Below are 24,940 nucleotides of genomic sequence, written 5' to 3'. Positions count from 1 at the left end.
GGCAAGATCCTGCCTGAGTGAGCTGTCTTGGGAACAGACAGAGCAGGAGGCTTCAGGGCATCAATACAGAGGGAATAGGATAAAGAGATAAAAAGCCCAAGAGAAAATCATGAGTTTTTCAACCTGGTAGCAGGAAACGGCAGGCAGCTAAGCCCCACCAAGGCAAAAAGCCTCTGCCATCCCCTTGACTAACACCAGCCACCAAACAGGAACGAGCATTTTCCAGGATTAAGAGGGTTCTGGTGAAGGGTGGAGAGGGGTGTTTCCTTTATGCGAGTTTGGTTACCTGGACTCCCCTTTGAACTTTACAGAGCATACCAGCTGGCAAGAGGTGGTCCCAGGAAGAGAGGAAAGGTGAATCTGCTTAGGCAGCCTGATTTACCTAGCTGACCTGGGAGAGAAGAATTTGGGCCAGGAGACAGTGGAGTCAGCTCAGGCAATTGACAGGTCCAATGCTGAAAAAGATCAAAATTTCAACTTCCTAAAGGAGGCAGGCAGTAGAAAGTGCTTTATAACCTTCCAAGGGCCTATTTAGGTCCCTGGGAGAAGGTGGAGGTCTGGAAGAGGGTTGAGAGGCATTTCTCTGTGGTTAGTTTGGATACCAGTGTTCCATTTTTATTTCAGAAGGGAACTCAACCTGACCAGAAGTGAAGGGGATCCGATTACACAGTTTATTGAATCCTGCTGCCCTGAGAGAGAAAGCAATAGGAATAGAAAGGGGGCAGGGACAGACAAGTTCCTAATCAGCAGGAATCTCCCCAACTGCAAAGTCAAACCTGCCTTAGGGAAAGTGATTGGATAGCTCCCTAGCTAAGAGACCCAATGTGAAAATTTAGCTCAGTGGAGGAGTCTCCAATTTGAATATATAAGGTTTCTGGCTCAATTCCCGGCTCTCCTTAGAGTAGTGATCTCCTTAGAGTAGTGATCCGCCACATTATCAAACACCTAGCTGATACTTTCGGACAGTATTTTTGCATGAGTTTCTCTTGAGTCTCATTTTTCTTAAAAATGGTTCCTTTTTTAAAATTTAACTTGCCCACTAAAACCCAATTCAAAACCTAGAGAGGGCAGGCTGCTGGGTAACTGATGAACACTGGCAGCCTGAGAAGCTCCTCAGGGGCCTAACTGGGAAGGATGCTTTTCCTAAGTTTTTGTTTAATTGCTTGACTGATTTTTGTTCTTTTTTTCCCCCTTCCTTCTCCCGCTCCCCCATTGTTTTTTTTTTAATTAGGTGCTGCGGTCTTATTTCTTATTTACTTTGTCCCCCCCCCCCCGTTTTTTGTGTACCAATTTTGTCTACCTATACTATTTCTTTTCCTTCCTTCATTTTCCTATCTTCTGCTTTCTGTTTTTTGTTCTTACATTCTAACTCTCTTTGTCGAGTGTTCAATTTTTCTTGTTCTTATTTCTATCTCCTCTATTCTGTTTTCTTTCTTTTTTAAACTTTTTTTCTCACGGTCTTTTCTCTTTTCCTCTCTTCTTATCATTTCAGCCTTTTAACTCATTCTAGATATTTTTCTCTATTCGGTTTTTCATTTCATTGTTTATACTATTACTACTATACTACTATTATCCTTTTTCTCTTCTTACCTCTTTCTCATTCTCTGTCCCTAATCTTTTCCATTCAAGGGAACATAGACAACAGCAAGGAAACAGAATAAGAGGAAGAAAGTGTCAAAGAGAAAACTTATCATACACACAAAAACCGCAACTAAATAAAACCCTAGACTGAGACACTGATCAATGGAATAAACACATCAAGATAAAGAGATGTCTAAACACCAACAATATTTATAAACCATACTAAGAAACAGGAAGACATGGCCCAGTCCAATGAACAAACTAAAAACGAGGAGGAGATGCAGAACAAGGAACAACTAATCAGAGCTGTCCAAACAAATATTATGAACCAACTTAATGAACTGAAGGAAGAGATTAGGGATATTAAGTAGACACTGGGAGAACATACTGAAGAAATTGTAAACATACATAAAAAGATAACAGATATGATGGTGATGAAAGGTACAATCCAAGATATCAAAAATACACTGGAAGCACAGAACAGCAGATTTGAACAGGCAGAGGAAAGAATTAGCGATGTGGAAGACAGTACATCTGAAATGAAGCATAATAGAACAGATAGATAAAAAGGTAGAAAAAAACCAGCAATGACTTAGGGATCTGAACGACAACACAAAACGCTCAAAATATGCATTATAAGCATCCCGAAGGGAGAAGAGAAGGAAAAGTCAACAGGAATGTTGAAGGAAATAATAGCTGAAAATTTCCCAACCCTACTGATGATGATGGAAGTACATGTCCAGGAAGTACACGTCCGTAGCATATCCCAAACATTATAAATCTCAACAGGTCTATCCCAAGATATATACTTGTCAAATTGTCCAAAGCTCAAGACAAAGAAAGAATACTGAAAGCAGCAAGGGAAAAGAGAACCATCACATACAAGGGGAGCTCAATAAGATTAAGTGCTGATTTCTCATCTGAAACCATGGAGGAAAGAAGGCAGTAGTATGACATAGTTAAGCTGCTAAAAGAAAAAAAGTTTCCAGCCAAGAATTCTCTATCCAGTAAAGCTGGCATTCAAAAATGATGGAGAATTCAAAATATTCAAAGATAAGTAGAGATTAAGAGAGTATGCCAACAAAAAAAAACCTGCCCTTCAAGAAATACAAAAGGAATTGTTACAGGTTGACAGGAAAAAAACAGGAGAGAGTTGGAGGAGGGTGTAAGAAAAAAAAATTTTTTTAAAACAACAAAGAGAAATAATAACAACATATGACATACACAAAGCCAAAGAAAATATGGCAAAGGTAAATAATTCCTTGACAGTAGTAACACTGAATGTTAATGAATTAAACTTACCAGCAAGAGACACAGACTGGCAGAATGGATAAGGAAATATGAACCCATCTATATAGTGTCTACAAGAAACCCATCTTAGACCCAGGGATTCAAGGAGGCTGAAAGTGAATGGCTGGAAAACAATTTTATATGCAAACAACAACCAAAAACAGACAGGAGCAGCTATACTAATATTGGACAAAATAGACTTTAAATGCAAAACTCTTTTAAAAAGAGACAAAGACAGACACTACATATTACGAAAAGGGGTAAACTTTCAAGAAGAAAGAACAATCATAAACATTTATTACCTAACCAAGGCACCTCAAAATACATGAGGCAAACACTGGAAAAACCAAGTGGAGAAATACATACCTCTACAATTATAGTGGAGACTTTAATACATCATGATCACCATTAGACAGAACATCTCAACAGAGAATCAATAAAGAAACAGAGACTTAGAATAATACATTAGAGGATCTGGACCTAATAGACATATACAGAACACCACACCTAAATACAGTGGGATATACTTTCTTCTCAAGTGCACATGGATCATTCTCCAAGACAAACCATGCACTAGGCCACAGAACAACTCTCAATGAATTCAGAAAGACTGAAGTTACACAAAGTAATTTCTCTGACAACAATGCACTTTCTTCTCAAGTGCACACTGATCATTCTCCAAGCTAGACAACATGTTAGGCCACAGAACAACTCTCAATGAACTCAGAAAGACTGAAATTATACAAAGCAATTTATCTGACAACAATGGAATGAATATGGAAATCAGTAAGGGCCAGAGAACCAGATTAGGCACAAAAATATGAAGTTAAACAGCACACTTTTAGAAAAAAACAGTGGGTCAAGGAAGAAATTACAAAAGAAATCAGCAACTACCTTGAAACAAATGAAAATGACAACACATCAAAACCTATAGGATGCAGCAATAGCTATACCGAGAGGGAAAGTCATAGCCATAAATACATATATCAAAAAAGAAGAGCTAAAATCATAGACCTAACTTCACACCTAAAGGAATTAGAAAAATAACAACAAACTAACCCCAAAGGAAGTAGAAAGAAGGAAATAACAAAGATTAGAGCATAATTAAATGAAACACAAAACAAAAAAGCACTTTAGAAAAAATGAAACTAAAAGCAGGTTCTTCAAGAAGATCAATGAAATTGACAAAACCTTAACTAGACTAACAAAGAAAAAAAGAGAGAGATGCAAATACACAAAATAAGAAATGAGGAATGGGTATCACCAGTGACCCCATGGAAATAATGAGTATCATAAGAAACTTTGAAAAACTATATGCCAACAAGAAGGATAATTTAGAGGAAATGGACAAATTCCTAGAAACACACAAGCAGCCTACATTAAATAAAGAAGAAATTGATGAACTCAACAGACCAATTAAAAGTAACAAGTTTGAATTAGTCATCAATAAACTCCTAAGAAGAGCCCAGGACTGAAGGGCTTCACAGATGAAGTCTACCAAACATTCCAGAAAGAACTAACAACAATACTGCTTAAACTCTTCCAAAAAAACAGAATTAGAAGGAACACTGCCTAACTCATTATATGATGCCAACATTACCCTAATACCAAAGCCAAACAAAGACACGACAAGAATGGAAAATTACAGACCAATCTCTCTAATGAACCTTGATGCTAAAATCCTTAACAAAATATTTGCTAACCGTATTCAACAACAAATTAAATGGATTATACACCATGACTAAGTAGGTTTCATCCCTGGCATTAAAGGATGCTTCAACATAAGAAAATCAGTCAATGTAATATACCACATAAATTGATGAAAAGAAAAAAAATCATATGATCATCTCTATAGACCCATAAAAGGCATTTGACAAAATACAGCACCCTTTCCTAATAAAACCACCACAAAAAATAGGAATAGAAGGAAACTTCTTCAACATGAAAAAGGAACACCATCTCACACCTTAAACAAAAAATCAACTCAAAATGGATCAAAGATCTACATAAGAGCCAAGACCATAAAGACCTTGGAAGATAATGTAGGGAAGCATCTTCAGGACCTTGTAATAGGAAATGGGTTCATGAACTTCACACCCAAAGCACAAGCAGTGAAAGAAAAACTAGATAAATGAGACCTCCTCAAAATTAAAATCTTTTCCGCCTAAAGGAAGTTTGTCAAGAAAGTGAAAAGACGGGGAAACGGACTTTGGCCCAGTGGTTAGGGCGTCCGTCTACCACATGGGAGGTCCGCGGTTCAAACCCCAGGCCTCCTTGACCCGTGTGCAGCTGGCCCATGCGCAGTGCTGATGCGCGCAAGGAGTGCCGTGCCACACAGGGGTGTCCCCCGTGTAGGGGAGCCCCACACGCAAGGAGTGCACCCATAAGGAGAGCTGCCCAGCGCGAAGGAAAGTGCAGCCTGCCGAGGAATGGTGCCGCCCACACTTACCGTGCCACTGATGACAATAGAAGCGGACAAAGAAACAAGACACAGCAAAAAGACACAGAAAACAGACAACTGGGAGAGGGGAGGGGAATTAAATAAATAAAAATAAAATCTTTAAAAAAAAAAAAAAGAAAGTGAAAAGACAGCCTACCCAGTGGGAGAAAATATTTGGTAACCATGTCCGATAGCAGCCTAATACCCAGCATATATAAAGAAATCCTGTATCTCAAAAATAAAAAGACAAACAACCCATTTAAAAAATGGGCAAGTGTTTTTAAAAGACACTTCTCCAAAGAAGAAATAACAATGGCTAAAAAGCACATGAAAAGATGCTCAACATCACTGGCTATTAGGGAAATGCAAATCAAAACTACAACGAGATATCATCTCACACTCATTATACTGGCGGTCATTAAAAAAACAGAGGTTAGGGTGGGGAGGGTGGGTTGGATGGTCCATGGAAATGGGGTAGGGTTGGGAAAGAGAGCAGCTGAACACTGGTGATTGGCGGGTACGTGGATGAAACTACAATGTTGGGAAAGCTCTTTTGGCAATATAACAAGGAAGGGTTACTGGTTTAGGTTGTTGGATGGTGGGGGGAGGGGGGCATTCAGGACAGGGCATACCTGGGGCAGTCTTCTAGAGAATATGGAAGTGATCACTTTGTCATAGTGTGTTGTATCAGTGGGTGGAGACCCACATAATGAGAGGAAAGGAGTTGGACTCCCATCCTGGGGAGGACCGATATGTTCTCAAACAGAGGAGTGGGTGTCTCTCAAGAGCATGGGCAGTTCCTAATAGGAGAGGACAGCAACAATCCCTGAAGTGCAAGGCCATGACTAGTGAAAGATAGTCCATTCATTGGCCCTTGATATTGACAACTATACTTATGAGCCTTTGCTCTTGAAATTGCAACTCAGCCTAGTGTTGTAGGGTGCCTAAGAGTTACCTCTTGAGAGCCTCCTTGTTGTTCAAATGTGGCCTCTCTCTAAGCCAAACTCAGCATATAAATGCATTACATTCTCCCCAGTATGGGACATGACTCCCAGGGATGAGCTTCCCTGGCACCAAGGTATTACTACCAAGCACCAACCAGTAATCCAACTGGAAAAAGATTTCAAATAAAAGGTGGAAAAGGTAGACAAGAGAGTTTATATGTCTAAGAGGCTTCAAAGTGAGTCAGGAGGTGGTCCGAGAGGTACGCTTATGCACATGTCAGCAGGATCTCATAGACTACCAAAATAGATAGTACCCCATATAGTGGTGGGGCTCCTGAGAGCTCTGGAGACACACAGGTCATACGGTCAGGTTAGATAGCTCTGGAATCTGGTGCCTTGCCAGTGGGCCCTACTTTGGAGTTTGTGCTCCTGAGTTTAACAGTTGGACTCAGTTGTGACTTCTCTACATGTGCCTCTCCTGTCCCTTCTACGTGAACCTATAGTTGGTGCCGGAGTTGGTACCAAGAGACTTGAATCTGTCCGTGTGCCAGCTGGGCCCTGAGCCTTGGTGAAGTTGCAACACTTACTCTCCAGTTCAATGGACTCACCCAGGACAAGTAACAAGGAAGTGATGATGGACAACCACCATACCAAGGAGCCGACAGTCTACAACTTGCAAGCAAGAGGGTCCCATCCGTCAGCCAAATGAGACCAAGGACCCCAACAATCAGAGGTGCAGTGGGTGTCCTCATCCCAGAATCCTCAGGATTGGGGAATAAAATATGGCCTAGAGTAGACTTACTGGCATTCTACTGGAGACTTATTGTGATTCTGGCAATGGTAGAAATTATATCATTAGTGTGGAGATAGTGGCCACTGGAGATGCTGAAGGCAGGAAGAGGGAAAAAAGAGGTGTAATATGGGGGCATTTTTGGGACTTGGAATTGTCCTGAATGTCATTATAGGGTACAGGCCATTATATATCCTGCCATAACCTACAGAATTGAGTGGGAGGGACTATAAACTACAATGTAAAGTATAATCCATGCTAAGTGGCAATATTCCAAATGTGTTTATATCAATTGCAATGAATATACCATACTACTGAAAGAATGTTAATGTGGGGAATGGTAGGAGGTGTGGGCAGTGGGACATATGGGAATCCCTTATTTTTTGTGTGTAACATTTTCTGTAATCAAAGTATCTTTTAAAAAAATTAAAAATATTTTTTTAAAAAAAGGCATTATGACAAAGGCAGTGAGCAATTACTAGGTTGAGATCTGGAAGAGAACTGCAGCCCAGAAAAGTGAGCCAATATGTGAGCAAAGTTTATCCTGATAAGCATAGGCTGGTTCAAAGGAAAGGCTAGGCTCCCCTGACTTTTAGTGTCATCATTGCTCAGTGCTCACTTAAGAGTAACATCCTTGGAGAATTCCCTACCATCTCTTAATTTTGAGTTGACACCCTAAAGAGCTATACCAGTTTCTCTACTTCTTATCTACAGGCTCCATAAACCTCAAACTCTAGTTCTACACCAGAATTCTGCAAACTATTACTTCCAGACCAGATTTTGTATGGTCCATGAGCTAAGAATGTTTTTCACATTTTTAAATAGAAAGAAAACTACTTGGTTACATACGAAAATTATAAGGATTTCAAATTTTGATGTCCATAAAGTTTTATTGAAGCATAGCATGCCAATTTGTTTATATCTTATCTATGGCTGCTTTGGACTACAACAGCAGAGTTGAATAGCTGCAACAGAGATCCCATGGCCAGACCACAATGCCTAAAATATTTATTTGTTCTTTCCAGAAAATGTTTTCTGGCCTCTGTCCTAAACTACCAATGTTCTCCAGTGCCTATCAGAAATAAACAAAGTTCCTCTCTGGAGGAAACTAACATCATCCCAAGCTTCAAGCAAAAATAAGGAGGCACATTAGGAGTCTAAACACCTTGAACCAGAACCAGTAGAAAAAACAGATAATAAAAGAACATCTTAGAGACTCCAGACATTAAAATTATGATACCCAAACTGTAAAATAATGCATACTAGTTCCAAGGAAATAAAAGCTAAGGTTGAATATTTCACCAACATCCTATGAACTATTTCTTAAAAAGTTATATCAGGAAGGTCACGCTGCAGGTTGCTGAAGTACTCATGTTTTATTTTCCTGGATGGTTACATATTACAAGTTATTAAGCTGTACATTTATGTTTAACGAACTTCCTTGTTTGGGTTGTTTTCCAATTTTATAAAGGTTTAAAAAACATGCAGAACTCAACAAACATTCCTGATACCTTATAAGAAAAGTAAGTCCTGCACACAGCTTTCAAAAAACAAACTTCCTCACATCAGATGGAGATTTATGAAGAAATAAACTGACTCTTAATGTTTTAAATTTAACATATAGAGCTAATTAATGGCAAATCCTAGGAACTCTATGTTAAATTTACTTTTTTAAATTACCGAAAAATTTAATATATTAGCAAATAATAAATATAAAATATGTACATATGTATACATATCTATACACACACATATTTTGCTTTTTTTTTTCTTACACTACATCCAAACAGACAAATTGCTGTGGTTTGAAACCATTTATTTCTTTTTTCAAAAATGGAAATATAATTCACATAACATGCACTAACTCGTACACTTTGGCAGTTTTTAGTATATTCACAATTGTGCAATCATCACCGCTATCTTATTCCAGAACATTTTTTTCACCCCAAAAGGAAATCCTATAGTATAGCCATTGGAGTCACTCCCCATTTCCCACTTTCCTCAGTCCTTGGCAACCACTACTCTAGTTTCTGTCTCCATAGATTTGCCTATTCTGGGTATTGTTTTTAAATAAAGTCATACTACATGTGGCCTTTTGTGTCTAGCTTCTTTCACTTAGCATGGTATTTTCAAGGTTCATCCATATTGTAGCATGTATCAGGACTTCATTCTCTTGCTATGGCCGAATATTCTTTTGTATAGATAGACCAGATTTTGTTTATTTACTCAGCAGTTAATGCACACTGGATAGTTTCCATCTTTTGGCTTTATGAATAATGCTGCTATGAACATTCACATGCAAGTTTTTGTGTGGACATATGCTTTCAGTTCTCCTGTGCACATACCTACAAGTAGAATTTCTGGATTATATGATAACTATCTATCTAACTTTTTGAGAAATTGTTAAATTATTTTACAAACAGCCACATGGTTTTACATTCTTATTGGCAATGCATGAGGGTTCCAAATTCTCCAGATCCTTACCAACACTATTATTGGCTGTCCTTTTATTATGGCAATCCTAGTGGGCATAAAGTGGCAAAATCTACTTTTTCTAAAAAGGTTAAATATTTTATTTATACCAAAACCAGAATTTATTATAATTTTACTTCCCTGGCTTTAATGGAAGCAAACTCACAAATAATATATATTTTTTAATATTTTGTTCTGCACCTTTTATTTTTTCACTGAACAATGTCCCTTGTATACCATTCTATATCAAATATATAAAGTTGTCCCATCCTTTTTACCAACTGTATAATATCCCATTTACTGGCATATCACAATATATTTAACCACTTTCCTGTCAATGCCTATTTAGGTGATTTACAATCTGTGATATAAAAAAATTGTTTTCAAGAATAATTTTTACAAATGTCATTTTGAACATATGTAATCTATCACTATGACAAATTCCTTAGAATATGAGTGTCTCTTATTGTATGTTCTTTCCTTGCAAAGTTGAAGGACCAGTTTTGTATCTGCAGTCCAGAGTTCTCCCCTCAGCACCAACTCACTAACCAATTATTTACTTAAAATATGTATATGGCTATTTTAAATCTATTATGTAAGAAATTGACTTCCAGTCTTTCCCATCACATAAACGGTAACCCCATTCATTCATAATTATTATTCAACCATAAAAAAGAATGCTACAACACAGATGAAACTAGAAGATATCATGATGAGTGAAATAAGCAAGACACAAAAAGGCAAACACTGTATGACTGTATGATCTCACTTACACGAAATACCTATTGTAAGCAAACTTCATAGAGACAAAGAATAGATGATTACCAGAAGCCATGGTGGAGGGGTAGGTGAAGAGGGAGTTATTGCTTAATGGGTGCATAGTTTCTGTTTTGAGATGATGAGAAAGTTGAGGTAATGGATGTTAATGATGGTAGCACAATATTGTGAGTAGGATTAATGCCATTGCACACTTGAAGATGGTTAAAATGAGAAATTTTGAGTTGTATACATGATGCTACAATAAAAAGTAAAAAGAAAAAAAAAGATTAAAATGAAAAACAGTTCTATATCTCACCCCAGTTTTCCACCTCTCTTCCCAAGAGATTAACTATTGTTAACAGTTTCCTGAGCATTTCTGGAGAGAAATTTTAGGCATAAACAGGTCGCTGAATTTGAGACCTTTCCCCAAAACAAATAGTAGCACACGCAACATAGAGAAGATAAGTCTTGAGGAGACTTACTCTCTAAATATTTCCTGAGCTAGCATACTTTCTCTCCATGTTCACTGCAATTACTCAATCCAATATTGAAGAGTACAGGTCTGTTACTTCATAGACTGTCACTCAGTTTTTCTTGCCTGAGGTTTCTTTATGATTAATTTACATTATGCATTTCTGGCAGTAATACCACAGAAAGAATATTGTGTCCTTCTTAGCTGCTTCACATCAGGAGTCACCTCATGTCACTCTGTTATTATTAGTGAAGTGAATTTCAAGTACTTGGTTAAGGCGGAGGCTGCTAAGTTTCTCCTGAAAATTCACTAATTTTCCTTTTGTAATTAACAGTAATCTGTGAGATTCTTTGAGACAATATATAACTTGATCTTCATAAAACATTCACCTCTGTTTGCTGAATCAATTATTACTGTGATGATTGCAAAATGGTACATATTAGTTTTATTTTCACTGTTCTCAAGCTTTGCTGATCTCTAGAGCCACGATAGGCCAGTAGCTCTGTGGAGTGCCTCTTGGACCTGTCTCTGCCTCCTGAAGTCTTGCTTACCATTTCCAGGATGCTCAACTCAGTCTCAGAGGAAGGGTACATTCCCAGAAAAAGTGAGAAAGATTTGGGGTCCAGGGTGCTAATATCAGATGTAACGAACTTGTTTCTGTGTCCTTCATTCTTGTTCCAGAGAAATAAAACAGCTGCTAGTGATATTTTGTGTAGTTTCTATACCTTGAACTTCCTCATCTCAGAGATTCTATCCCTGATGTCATCAATGTTCTAAGACCTCACCAGGTTCTTTTCTTCTCTGGACACAGAATCTAGATCTTCAGTTTTGAAACCAAATTTGGGCTCTTGACTCTGTAACCACAAATTTTTTAGCAAGTCATTCCCTGGAATCAATACCAGGGTAAGGACTGTTCTAAATACCTTGATTTGGGAAACAGATGTGGCTGAACCAACTGGGCTCTCATCTACCATATAGGAGGTCCAGGGTTCAATGCCCAGGGCCTCCTGGCCCAAGTGGCAAGCTGGACCACGGGGAGGGCCAGCCCATACAGGAATGCCACCTGGCACAGGAGTGCCACCCTGCATGGGAATGCCACCCAACGCAGAAAAGCCTACCGACACAGAGAGCTGGTGCAGCAAGATTACACAAGAGACACAGACAAGAGAAAATAAGAAGATGTAGCAGAAAAGGGAGTTGAGGGAATGCAAGAAAGTAATAGCCTCTCTCCCGCTCCGGAAGTCCCAGGATCGGTTCCTGGAGTCACCTAATGAGAATACAAGCAGACACAGAAGAACACACACCAAATGGACACAGAGAGCAGACAATGGGGGGAAAAGGGGGGGGGGGATAAATAAAAATAAATATTTTTAAAAAGAAAAGAACAACAATAGGCATTTTTTTAAAAGAAATAAAATAAAATACCTTGATGAGAGTGAATAATTGGGAAAAGGTATAGAAGGTATGGCACTGTCTGGCTTCTCTATCTCAAATCTCTGTAGGATGAGATCTTGCCTGTGGTTTTTGCTTGCTTTCAAGGTCTCCTCAAGTTCTGTTCTTCTCTGGAATGAATGTCTAGCTCTGCAATTCTGAAACCTACTCTGGTTCTAGACTCTTCAGTGTTAATTACTAAAACAAGTTTAACCTGGGTAAGATTTTTGGTTGAAAGTGTCAATGAGGATTTTCAACTGATTTGCTATGAATCTGGTTTGACTGTACCTTTGAGATATACCTATGATCTTGTTTGAGGAGTTTCCGAGGCCATGTTGGAAGGGATTCCTAGTGTTTAAACATGCAACTAGGAGTCAATACTTTCTAAATATACTTCTTAGCTTACTTTATGTGGTTCTCAATTGAGAGAATTGATATATTTAATAAATTTTCATGACACAGTGACAATCTTAAATAATTTTTAATCTCAGCTTAATGAAATTGACAGAGCAAAGAAATATGTTTATACTAACCCATGTAAATACATATATCTATAAATATTTTTATATGTAATTATCTATAGCTACAAAAAGTTAAATGAGTTCTTACTGATGTCTAGAAATCTAATCCATTACCATATGGATCATTCTAGCCTCTTTCCCTTACTCATCCATATATTTTCTCTCCAACAATGAGAAAGCTGGTTCCCAGCACTGCCCATCCATTTACTTAATTGTTCAATTCCAGTATATGTATATAGCAGTATCAGAATTGTTAACCCATAACCACCCAAGGGAAATAGCTTTATCAACAATCATATACTACTTACAACCATTCCTTTTGCCTTCATTCTTATTGTCTCCATTCATTTCCAAAGTTACTTAGGTCAACACCTTCTCTCCCTAAATTAACTTTTAAAGCTCAAGATAAAAAATCACATTAAATGAGTTGAGCAAATATTCCAAATGAGCTTTGAAAGAAATGCTTTTTTAAATGCATGGATATGATATATTTGTTTTATTCCTAAAAGGTGGTGCAAACGGGAGACACAGTCTTCTACTTCTATTATCTGAAAAAGTTAATTTCTTTCTTTAATTACAACAACAAAAAAGAAAATGACCATATATGATAGGCTATATGGGCTAGGTACACTGTTGGCCATTTCATCAGTTTTCTCATGACACTCTCATCTCATAATCTTATTGTGAAACTAAGAGAAGTTAATAGCCTAAAGTGACATAGCTAATAAGTGGCAAGGCTGGATATGAATCCAGCCAGGTCAGCAAAACTGTAGGATTGGTTCTCTTCGCTTGTACCATGCTACATCTAAAAAAATAGCAATTAAAAAAGAGAAAACATTAAAAAAACAAAAAACAAAAAAACAAACCTAACACACACAAAACACCTTCTAGAAGCTAAAAAGCAAAAACTTAAGGGCAATGCAAAGACCTCATTGTAATGCCTCATTCTCTGATACTCTTAGCATCCATATAAAACATATTCTCCTGCACAGGTATATACTTTCTATATACACCATAGCTTCTGAATAGTGTTTTGAGAAAGGGCTAAAGATTTAAAGGATTAAAAATCCCAACTAATATTATGGTAAAAAAAATCCTTATGCATTAAACAAGTTAATGCAAAAAATGTTCCTATGAAGTGATCTTCAACACATAACAAACACGTTTAACAATAAATGATAGCATTAGCATTATGTTGTTACATATATTACTGGCATTATATCATAAAAAGATATATACTTTAAGATCTTGAACCCTGAGCTAGATTGAATTATATATCCGAACAAAGACAATTCCTAATCTTAATCTGCATTCCTTTGGGTGTGAAACCATTTGTTCATAGGACCCTCTGACAATGTATTATCAGTTAAAGTACAAATTCATTTGTGAATTGCATCTTCTAAGAACCTATATAGGTATGGCCCAATTGAATCAGGATGGGCCTTAATCTGTATTACTGGAGGCCTTATAGAGAGAAAACAGGTGAAGTCAGAACTCAACAGAAACCAGAAGAGCAAACACAAGAAAGAAACGGCCATGAGACCCAAGACAGAGATGCAGGCCAAAGAACCACAAGGACTATGGCAAGCCATCACTAGAATGCTACCAACTCTGGAATAAAGCATGGCTTTGACACCAGATGCCAATAAGTTCTTACAGTTTAAGTAAATCCATTGTGTGGTATTTGTCATAGGTGGCCGAGCAAACCAAGATCATCAACTTTGTTTAGGCCATAAAACAAAGCATAAATATTAAGACATATATACTTATCCTTTATTCTTAGTATTTCAACATAGACTGAGTTTTCTCTGGTATTTAAGATGTGATGTTATCATCATCATAATAATAGCTGTCAGTATTGAGATCTTACTGTGTAACGGATACTGTGCTAAACACTTTACATTTATCTCACTTACTACCTCACAACTAGTATTATCCCCAATTTACAAAAAAGAGAAGTAAGGTTTAGCAAGGTTAAATTGCTATCACAAGCTGGTAGGTGAAGAATCTGAAGCCAGATGTGTGTTCCTCCAAAGCCCAAGCTCTTTACCACCAGTGAGTGGGTGATCACATTGATATCCTTTAGTTATATCTTGGAACAAATTCCATTACAGGCTGATGTGCCTCCTACTACTCTCACTCTCTTTGTTTCTACTACAATAATTCTTGTTCCTTGGTCATAGCGGATGCTACTTCATAGCCTCCAAAGCGTCCTTCTTGTAAGTCAGGGGTTCTTAAAAAGGGTCAATGAGCTTGAACTTAAATGCAAAAAACACATTACTCTCGTGGGGACGTGTTGGTGTGAGTGTGATAGATATATTTATTAAATAATACCCAGTATAGAGTGGATTTAGTAAGGGGTCCGTGGTTTTCACCTGACTGGCAAAGGGATCTGTGGAACAAAAAAGGTAAAAACCCCTGTCCTAAGTCAACCCACAAAGAGAGTCATTGCTTTTATTACACAGAGTTCCCATTTCCTCACTCCTAGAAATGACATATCAAACGGCCTATGCTACTTACATATAAGAACTATAATAAGGGACTGAAATTACCTTGCTCTCCCATTAGAAAGGAGAAATTTCTGTCTATTCTCTGCAGTATCCACAGCTCCTAGGATTAGGAGCACAATAAATATCTGCTGAATAAATGAAAGAATATGTATTCTCTCAAAAATTGTGTTTTGACTTTAAAGCAGCACAGAAAAATAGTTAAAAGTTTGGAATGGAGGAGTGGCAGAAACGGAACATTTATTAAGTTCCTGCTATGAACTTCTATCTTCTCGAGACTTTAAAAATCTCTGCAGAGACAAGGAGTCTTATTCTTTAACATTTGTCTCAGCAACATGTAATATAGGATCTCCACGATTTACCTTGAATGTAAAGAGATGTACATTGAAATAACTTCCTTTAGAGACATGGAACTTAGAGATACGCAATTCATATTTGCTTCATTTCAGTCAGACTGAGAGACTGATTTCAAATATAAGTAAGCTCCCAAAGCAAGACTTACCAACTCCACCTTCCTAGAGTCATTCACCAGGAAGGGAATCTCTTCTTAAGCAGGGTTTGCATGCTTACATCTTAACATTAATATAGAGCTTTAGAATTTATCAAGAGCTTTCCCATACATTATGCCATATCATCAAAACTCTCCAGAGAATGAAATTCAGACAGAGAAAGAGAGAAAGCCTCAGAGGGAGCAGCCCAAAGCTGCTCACATGCCTTGCCATGTGACATAGGAACCAAACACTAGGGATCAGTCGGACAGCCCCAAAACACCAGGAAGAAAGCACTGCCTTGGACTTTCTTGTAGTCTCAAAACCATGAACTCATAACTCCAATTGTTTAAAAAACAAAAAACAAAAAAAACAACACCTCTCCAAGAGGTAGGCATTTCTGTTACACCCATTATACTGATAAAACTGGGACGCAGATTAAGTAACTTGCCTACAGTCATACCTTATATGTAAAGAAGACACAAACCTAAATTGTCTGACCAAAAGTCCTATTTGCCCACATATCTGCTCATCTGTAAAACAAGCATGCATATAAACAGGGAAAGATCCACATTTTAATGCTTCTTAATGGTCATGATAACATTAGGGCAGTTTCCCAATGCGACAATTCATGCTTTTAAGAACAAAGATTGTATGACTATGATCTTTTATTTTCTACTGATAATCAACAAGCAAAATTCCCTTACATTAAATTCTGATGCCTACCATAATAGAAAATAGTAGGATGAAAGCAGTGACAAAAAAATAAACCCATTCCTAGAAAACTCTAACAAGACAATGATTCAGAAAAGCAAAATATAAGATTTACCTTTAACTTAAGTGATTCTCCAAGTAATGTTCCCTTATAATCTGTTGTATAGGTCCAATCGTATGGTTTAACAACATCTTTGGAGTGTTCACCCTCAGTCCTCAAATACCAAAATGAGAAGGATCAGATTGATGCAAAATATAAATCATCTGTATTCATTTATGATACCAAATTACATTCCACAAATATATTCTACTAAATACAAAATGTTATAATTTACTAGTACAACATATTAGAGTTTTTCAGCACATTGATTGTTATTTAACTTATCATGTGCTAATGTAGTCTCTCCAATTGGACTGTACACTGCCTGAAGATAAGTTTTAAAGCCTTATACTTCCTTGTATCCTCCAAGCTACCTAGTAAATAACAGGCACAAAGTAAATAATTGCTTACTTGAGTATCAAAGAGAATATATTTTTATCTTAATTTCAATGCTCCTCAAATTTTCAAAGCAAATCATAATTATTTTTTCAAAAACAAATATTAAAGTACACAGTATACTGATTCTTCATTTAAAAGCCAAAGGCTCTGGGGAAGCAGCTGTGGCTCTCAATCAGGTGGGTTCCTGTCTACCATACGGGAGGCCCTGGGTTCACGTTCCAGGGCCTCGTGAAGACAGGCTTGCCCATACCCTACAGAGCGCCACCCAGCCCGCAAGCACTACAGAGAGCCGACTTAGCAAGGTGATGGAAGAAAAAAAAGGGAGACAAGCAAAAACACAGAAGAGTGTGCAGCAAATGGACACAGAGAGCAGACAGCAAGGAAGCCACAAGGGGGGAGGGGAACTAAAATAAATTAATACAGACACAGAAGAACACACAGCGAATGGACACAGAGAGCAGACAGCATGCAAAAAAAAGCCACAAGGGGGGGATAAAAAAAAAAGAGTAAAAAAAAAAAAACAACAAACCAAAGGCTCTGCTCAAGTGTAATTCAATTTAACCCAGTAAGTATTCAAGTAATGGGTAACTAACCTCCATTTTATGATTGAGAAAAATGAAATCTAGACTAAACCAACTTTGAAAATAAAGTTTAATATTTACACTATTCCTTCATTCTAACAACACACCTATATCATGACTATGTCTTTGTTCTTTTGTGTTTCTACCCTTAATTGCCCGGTGTCTCACCTGCTTTCCTGCCATTCTTCAGCACAGGCCACTTTAAGCATTCCCTGGTAGTTGTTTACACATCTTAATGCATCTGTAGCATTAAACTCAATCCCAAAGCCAGAGCCATGCTGGATTCTTAAAACATTGTTTCCAAACATCATTTCAGGGAGAGATGGCATATGCAATTCATCAGCTAACCTATATACAACCAAAAGTCAGAGATTACTTTATTATCACTCTTGGCAGTTTTGTTTTCTTTTGATTCCAACAGAATTCTTCTCACATTACTGAATAAGTTATATAAGTGAATAATATAGATATATTTGTAAAGTCTATAAAATGGTTTCATCATCCACTTTTTCCAAGTATATCTTTATGGCACAGTACTATGTAGTAGACCAAAGAGACAGACAATAAACAAAAATGCAAGTAAATAAACAATATACTGTCAGCTAGTGATAAATAATATAAGGAAAAATAAAGCAAGATAAAACGGGAAGGGGGGAATGCTATTTCAGGTAGGATGGTCAGAGATCATTTCTGAGCTAGAGAAATTTGAGACTCCAAACTACCCTGTGGGCTAAGAAAGGCTCAGAGAGTTTTAAGCAGCACACTCAAGATAATGGAACCAGTAAGAAGTAATACGAAGCCTTTTTCCAATATACTAGACTGCTTTATATATATTGGGACTTCATTTGGCAGGCTTATTAGGAGAAAAAAGTTATGCTAGACAAACCATAAAGCCAGGATCATAAATTGTTAGTCCACAAATATATTTAATCAGCCTCCACACTATTTTTTTAAAAATATATATGGAACAGTGACCAACTACTACTATTGATATTTGTCAATAAAAACTGAGAGATTTTATATAATCTAGACTTCTGGTTCTCTTTTTAAAAAATCTGGAGGACCTGGCAACGTTGGACCTACACTACCACATGGCACTAACTGGCTAGACCAGGGTAGAGGTTGCCCTCTTCAGGTGGGGCTTGAGCTCTCCAAGTTCACCAGTTTCCCCTTTAGAGCTCCATTACAGAGTTTTTAAGTGACTGCCAGTTACTCACTTTTGGAAAGAGTAGCAATATGTATACGTTACCATACCCTGGGAACCCAAAACCTCATTCACAATCACCAGGACATTCCACTTGGGGATAAAAGTTCAGCATTCCAAACAAAGGCAATCACCTATGGGCCGGCCTGAATCTCTGAATCTTTAGTCTAAGAACTGTGCCCAATATGCAAGACTGAATGACCAATTAACTCATTCTAATTCTCTCTTTTCAGAATTCTGACAGTCAAATGAAGTCCAGACCAAGAGACAAAGATAAAGAAGGCATGAAACAGATGCCATAAGGCAGAAAGTAAGGGAGAGCTGTAAAGCTGATAAGTAACAGCAATGGTGGCAGACAGAGCAAAGCAAAGACAGAAAAATAACAGTTAACAAGAAAAGCAGAGAATTTTGCAGTTGTTAGGACCAGAAGAACTGCTGTTCATTTTGTGAGATAATTATTTCCTCATGTGATATTAAACTTCCATTACTTGAAGCAAACTGGGTCTCTCTTCCTTGCAACATGAAAACATAACTAGAAAGTTTTTAATTTTGATTTTAGAAACTTTTCAACATATTTTATAAGATTTCCCCTATTCTTAAAGAGAAAAATGTAATTTTATCTTTTCTTGATAATCAGAGAGCATTACATTTAACAATAATGTAAAATAATGTCAAGTTTAATTGAGGGAAACGGACTTTGGCCCAGTGGTTAGGGCGTCCGTCTACCATATGGGAGGTCCGCGGTTCAAACCCTGGGCCTCCTTGACCGGTGTGGAGCTGGCCATGCGCAGTGCTGATGCGCGCAAGGAGTGCCCTGCCACGCAAGGATGTCCCCCGCGTGGGGGAGCCCCACGCGCAAGGAGTACGCCCGTGAGGAGAGCCGCCCAGCGTGAAAAGAAAGTGCAGCCTGCCCAGGAATGGCGCCGCCCACACTTCCCGTGCCGCTGACGACAACAGAAGCGGACAAAGAAACAAGACGCAGCAAATAGACACCAAGAACAGACAACCAGGGGAGGGGGGGAAATTAAATAAATAAATAAATCTTTAAAAAAAAAAAAAAAGTTTAATTGAGTGTGTACACCTCTAGCTGCTCCAGAATGTAGATAGCTGCCCCTACAGTACCCCTCATCCCTTTTAATTTGGTTTCTAATCTATTACAGCCTGGAAAGACAAATAATCAGACTTCTTAAAATTACATAATGAATAAAAAGAGAGTATGAAAAATATTAATTTATTTATTAGGGCGTAGGGCAAAGGGATTGTAAGAAACAACTTTTTCTTCCTTACATTTTCAATATGGTTATAAAGTATGCAATAGTCAAAAGTTTAAATATGCTGACTAAAGTTCTAAGGTGACTCTGAATAAAGCACAGGATTTTAATGCAAGTGCTCTATAACAGCAACTTTAGCTTTCTTTTTTTATTTTTTACAACTTCTGGATTTTTTTTACAGCTATATATCTATAACTGTTGGGAAAGATAAAATAATACTATATGAAAGAATACATTCTTACATAAAGCCAACAAAGGATCAATGTATATCTCAAGTACACAATTACCTTCTTTGGAACTGATTTCAATCTATTTCAATTACACACACCAAACAGGTCTTAGCATATATATTAAAAACAAAAATCCTTGTCTGACTGTGGCAGTTGAAGCTTATGTGGAGCCCCAAAAACCCTATTCTTAAAGCTAATCCATTCCTGTGTATGTAAACCTATTGTAGGTGGGAACTTTTGATAAAATTACTTCAGTTAAGGGTCTTTGATTAGATTGTGTGACCCAAGGAGGGTCTTAATCCTCTTACTAGAGTCATTTATAAATGGAGGAATAAAAAGCCACAGACACAGAAAAAAGCTGCAGAGACAGAGAAGAACACAGAAACAGAGAGGAAGTCACTTTAGCCAAAAGCTGAAAGCAACAGGCCCAGAGGAAAGGGGAGAGATATACCACCATGTCCCTGATTGCCCACAGCTGCAGCTGGGAGAGAATGTTATCTTTAGATGAGAGCTGCCATGTGCCAGACTGCCCACAGCTGGAGCTCAGGGACAAAGACTCTCCTGATGATGCCTTGATTTGGACAGGGTCATGGCCTCAGAACTGTAAGATTATAGTTAATAAATTTCCATTGTAAAAGCCAACCCATTTCTGACATATTGCTCCCAGAAGCTTTCAGCAAATTAAAACACTAACCAAATTAAATGATTTAGAGGGAAAAAATACTAATTCTTATTGGAAATAGCTATTTCATCACAGTGTCATTAAAGGCACAGCACTTTCAATAAAGATGAGTTCTAATTCTATTAAAACTGCCTAGGAGATGATACCACAGCTCTGTTTTCATAATCCTAATATTTCTGGTGAACTTTTACTTCTAACATGACAACTGTATTAATAATAGCTATGAAGAGAAGATTGCAATTAAAGGCCCTATCACTTGCTGGAAAACAATTAACTTTTCCAATAAATTCTCAACTTGTTACAAGCTTCAAAAGATGGTATTGAAGAAAGCAAATGTACCTAATACTGATGAGGGAAACCAGCGCTTGTCTGTATGGATTTCCAGAAGAACTGTGCTAATTTACAATCTACCCTGGGGCAGCAATCAGGCAATATGTACCAAGAATCTAATCAAATTGATATTCTCAAATTATCAGAGAAATCTGTCCTAAAGAAATAACCCAGAATGGGGTGGGGGGTGGAATTAGGAGGGGGGGGACTATATACATTAATAGTCATTAATAATCTTATTTATAATAGTGAAAAAGAAATCATCTGAATGTCCAAGTATAAAGAATAAATGGTTATATAAACTAGAGTATATTCATATAATGAAGTATTATGGAACCATTAAAAATGTTTAAGAGAGAATGTAATAATGTGAAAAAATGCTTATAGTGAGAAAAAAATTGGACATATATTGCATATTTATTACATCTGTTGTGTATATATATTTATCAATGATCTAACGTTTTCAAGTTGCACATCTTTAGGCTGACATCTAATTATATTAATTTTTCATAAATTTAAGACGTATTCCTTATTAGGAGATAGAAAATATTAAACACTTTAAAAATTAAATAAGATGGATTGTAACTGGAATGAATATTCCACAAGATGATTTGAAAAAGTTTTAACTATTTTACCAAATACACACAAAATATGAAATTATATAAAATGTGATTCTGTGGGTTTTACCGAATGCATCTGGAAAAGAGCAGTAGACATACAAAATATTCGTTATATATTTAAAAGCATCACTGTCACTAACTTAACACTGCTTCAAATGTTCTAAATCCAGAGTATCTTAAACACAGCCCAAAACATCCCATTTCTAATATTAAGCTGCAATCTTAACTAATAGGTATAGCCAGTTAAGGCAGGGAGAGAAAGAAAGCCCCTATGGGTTTAAGAAAACCTAAGTATTCATTAAAGGAAGCTTCCCAAAACCAGTATCTCACCTAACTGATTTCTTTAGTACCCTAGAGGTTTTGTGCCACAAAAACATTTAGGATGGATGAGGGCAAGTCTTTCTGTCATATAGGAAAAGGACTAAGTAAACACATGCAGATCAATTTAAAAAATAATATGTAAGGAAGATAAAGATCTGGATTTTGATACCCCTAAAACTCTCCACGCTTCCAGCACCCCTTGAGCAAACTATATGGACAAGTAATTTATATGGGCACCTCAATTTGAAGCTGATTTATATATACTATAATAGTTTTTTTTTAAGATTTATGAAGGGGGAAAACCCCAAAAAGTAAGTCTGTGGTGGGATGAAAGAAATCGTTTTTCCTTTCTTCTCTGTATTTTCCTAATTTTTCTTATGAGTCTGCAAGAATGTTACAATTTATTTTATTTTATTTTTTATTAAGAAGCGAAACATCCTTTGGTGACTGTCCTCTCTTCCCTGGTCATCTCCCTCCGCCTGAATCTTAAAATACCAGTGCTCCCTGGGGTTTCACCTCATAACCTCTTCTGGATGATTTCTAGATAATCTTGTTCACTCACAGCTCCAGGTACCAAATACAAACTATTTCCCAAAACTAAACCCATAGACAAGTGATCTGTTTTGGGTTCCAAGACAAATATAAGCAAATGCTTATGGAACATATCCACTTTTATGACCTGCACATATTTCCCATTTCAACATATTCAAACTTAGATCACCCTCTATCCAATGACATGCACATTACCTGCTTCTCCTGTTTCCCACCTTGTTTCAGGGGTGTTTTATACATGCAATAGCCCAAGCCAGAAATCTGGCATCAGTACAAGTTCCTCCTTTTCCCTTTCTCCTTCTATCAACTGGTTCTCAAATCCAGGATTTAATCTAAAACTTCTCCTCTCCTCCCCTCCTATCTAATTGGTCTCCTTACCCAATCCTGCAACCCTCCAATCCATCCTCCACATCACCTCCAGAGAAATCTTTCCAGGGTGCACATCTGATGATGTCTCACATTTGGATAAAATTCACAACTCTTTTGCCTGGCATAAAAATTCCCTCAGTACCTGGTCTCCCTAGGGCCTACCTTTCATTTCTCACTATTCTCCTTCTGATACCTCATGCTCCATTCACATAGAATAGAATCAGCACCTCAAACAAAGCACAGCTCTCATTCTCCCTTACCCGACTTTACAACAGTTTCCCTAGCTCCCAAACTCGTCAAGGTTAAGCTCAGGCATCACAAACACACCGCAGCGCACATACCAGAGTTCCCGGCTTTTACAAAAGCCCCTACCCTACTCCCTAGACTTTACCAAGATTCAGTCCAGGCATCCCAGTTTGCCGGATGGCCTGTCCCCCTAAACAATCCCAAATAACCCCGTATCACAAACAGTTATTCGCACTGTACCATAACTGTCTCTTTGCCTATTTCATGTGACTCTGAATTTCTTAGGCAAAGGTCGTCTTTTATTTTCGTAGTCCAAGTACTCACAGTAACTGGCATGCTAAAAACTAAACATATATATCATTCTCGTTATCAACGCCCAAGAAAGCAGGTCACAGCCACCCAAAAATGGCCTAAAGATGTCGCGGGACAGGACAGGTAGAGACGCTTGGTGAGAGGCAAGTCCAGGACAGTTTTCACGAAGGCAGAGCCTAGCGAAGGCCAACCAAAGGTTCGGCGGTGGCGATAAGGTTATCTACTGAAGTTATCACGCTAAGGTCCCATTCTGGGGAACAGAGCTTCTGCCCCAAGGGAAGGGGGTGGAGATGGAGGAGCTCGCCCGGGCCCAACTCCGGGGCCCGCGCCCCCACCCCGAGCCCGGGAGCCTCACTTCTCCACATCCGCTGACTTCATGATGTGAGTCTTGGCGGCCGTCAGTTTCCAAGGCCCGAAGGAGAAGTCCTGGTGGCTGCTCTGGAAGCCATGGATCATCATGGCCGAGACGGGGCCTGCGGGAACCACACGGAAAAAGCTGGAAAGGAAGCAGCGGCGGCAGCGGGCTCCGTTTCCTCAGCCGCCTTCGGGCCCAGCCCCCTCGGCTTCCGAGCCGTTACCATGCCGGGCCCCGCCTCGCCCCGCCCCCCGCCTGCCGACCCGGACGCGGGGCCCTTCTCCCCGCCTTCCTCTCCGCCCCTTAGCTTTTGCTTCCGGGAGCAGTTATTAATACTACGTGGTCTACGTCTTACGCCACGGCGTACCGGAAAAAGAAAAAGGAGAAAACGCCGAGGGGCGGAGCTCTGGTGCAGGGGTGCGGTCAGGGACGCATCTCCTCCCACCGCGCGCTCTTCGGATGATGTCATCTCAGGGGATTTTACAGAACGCCGCGGGTTGGGAAGGCTAGTTCAACAGGGTTCTTAGGGACTTCTCAAAGCAGTGTATTAGCTTTATGTTACCCGTGTGTTAGCGAATCGGTGTAGGAGGAAATGTCCAGTGTCTTTTCTGTTAAGCCCCCCAAAAATAATATTTTAGAGTTTAATGTTATATGATTTAGAAGTGGCTAGCTATTTAACCACTATAGATTAAGACAGACTCCTGTCAAAAATTTCATCCTTCATACAATCAAGGCATTCCATGACCTGGATACGAACTAGGCACTTGGTGTGGTAGAAACAACACTGTTGACCAGTTTGCTAAATCCACTTTTGCAACTATATCTGCACATTCTTGAATAAAGTACTTTAATTATTTTGGGCCTCAATTTCCTCAAAATGAGATGGTTTGATGCTAGGGCATTTCTCAAATCTTGCTTTCTGGCCTTATTTCCCATAACTCTTTCTCAACCCCACCTGC

General features: G+C 38.3%; 1 protein-coding gene across 1 annotated transcript in view; it reads right to left on the bottom strand.

Annotated features, from left to right (window-relative positions):
* TIPRL (TOR signaling pathway regulator) overlaps positions 1-24,267 on the bottom strand; it is a 59,215-nt gene extending 34,948 nt beyond the window's left edge. The window contains exons 1-3 of the mRNA XM_004464189.4: positions 23,982-24,267; positions 17,658-17,837; positions 16,525-16,624 (exon numbers count right to left, since the gene is read on the bottom strand). Of these exons, the coding sequence (XP_004464246.1) occupies positions 16,525-16,624; positions 17,658-17,837; positions 23,982-24,085 (384 nt within the window). The 5' untranslated portion in view covers positions 24,086-24,267. The remainder of the gene's footprint in view (positions 1-16,524; positions 16,625-17,657; positions 17,838-23,981) is intronic.
* Between the last annotated feature and the right edge of the window lie 673 nt (positions 24,268-24,940).

The sequence above is a fragment of the Dasypus novemcinctus genome, chromosome 13, assembly GCF_030445035.2.
Source record: "Dasypus novemcinctus isolate mDasNov1 chromosome 13, mDasNov1.1.hap2, whole genome shotgun sequence".
In the NCBI taxonomy this organism is placed as follows: Eukaryota; Metazoa; Chordata; class Mammalia; order Cingulata; family Dasypodidae; genus Dasypus; species Dasypus novemcinctus.
This window is presented reverse-complemented; position numbering and strand designations above follow the sequence as displayed.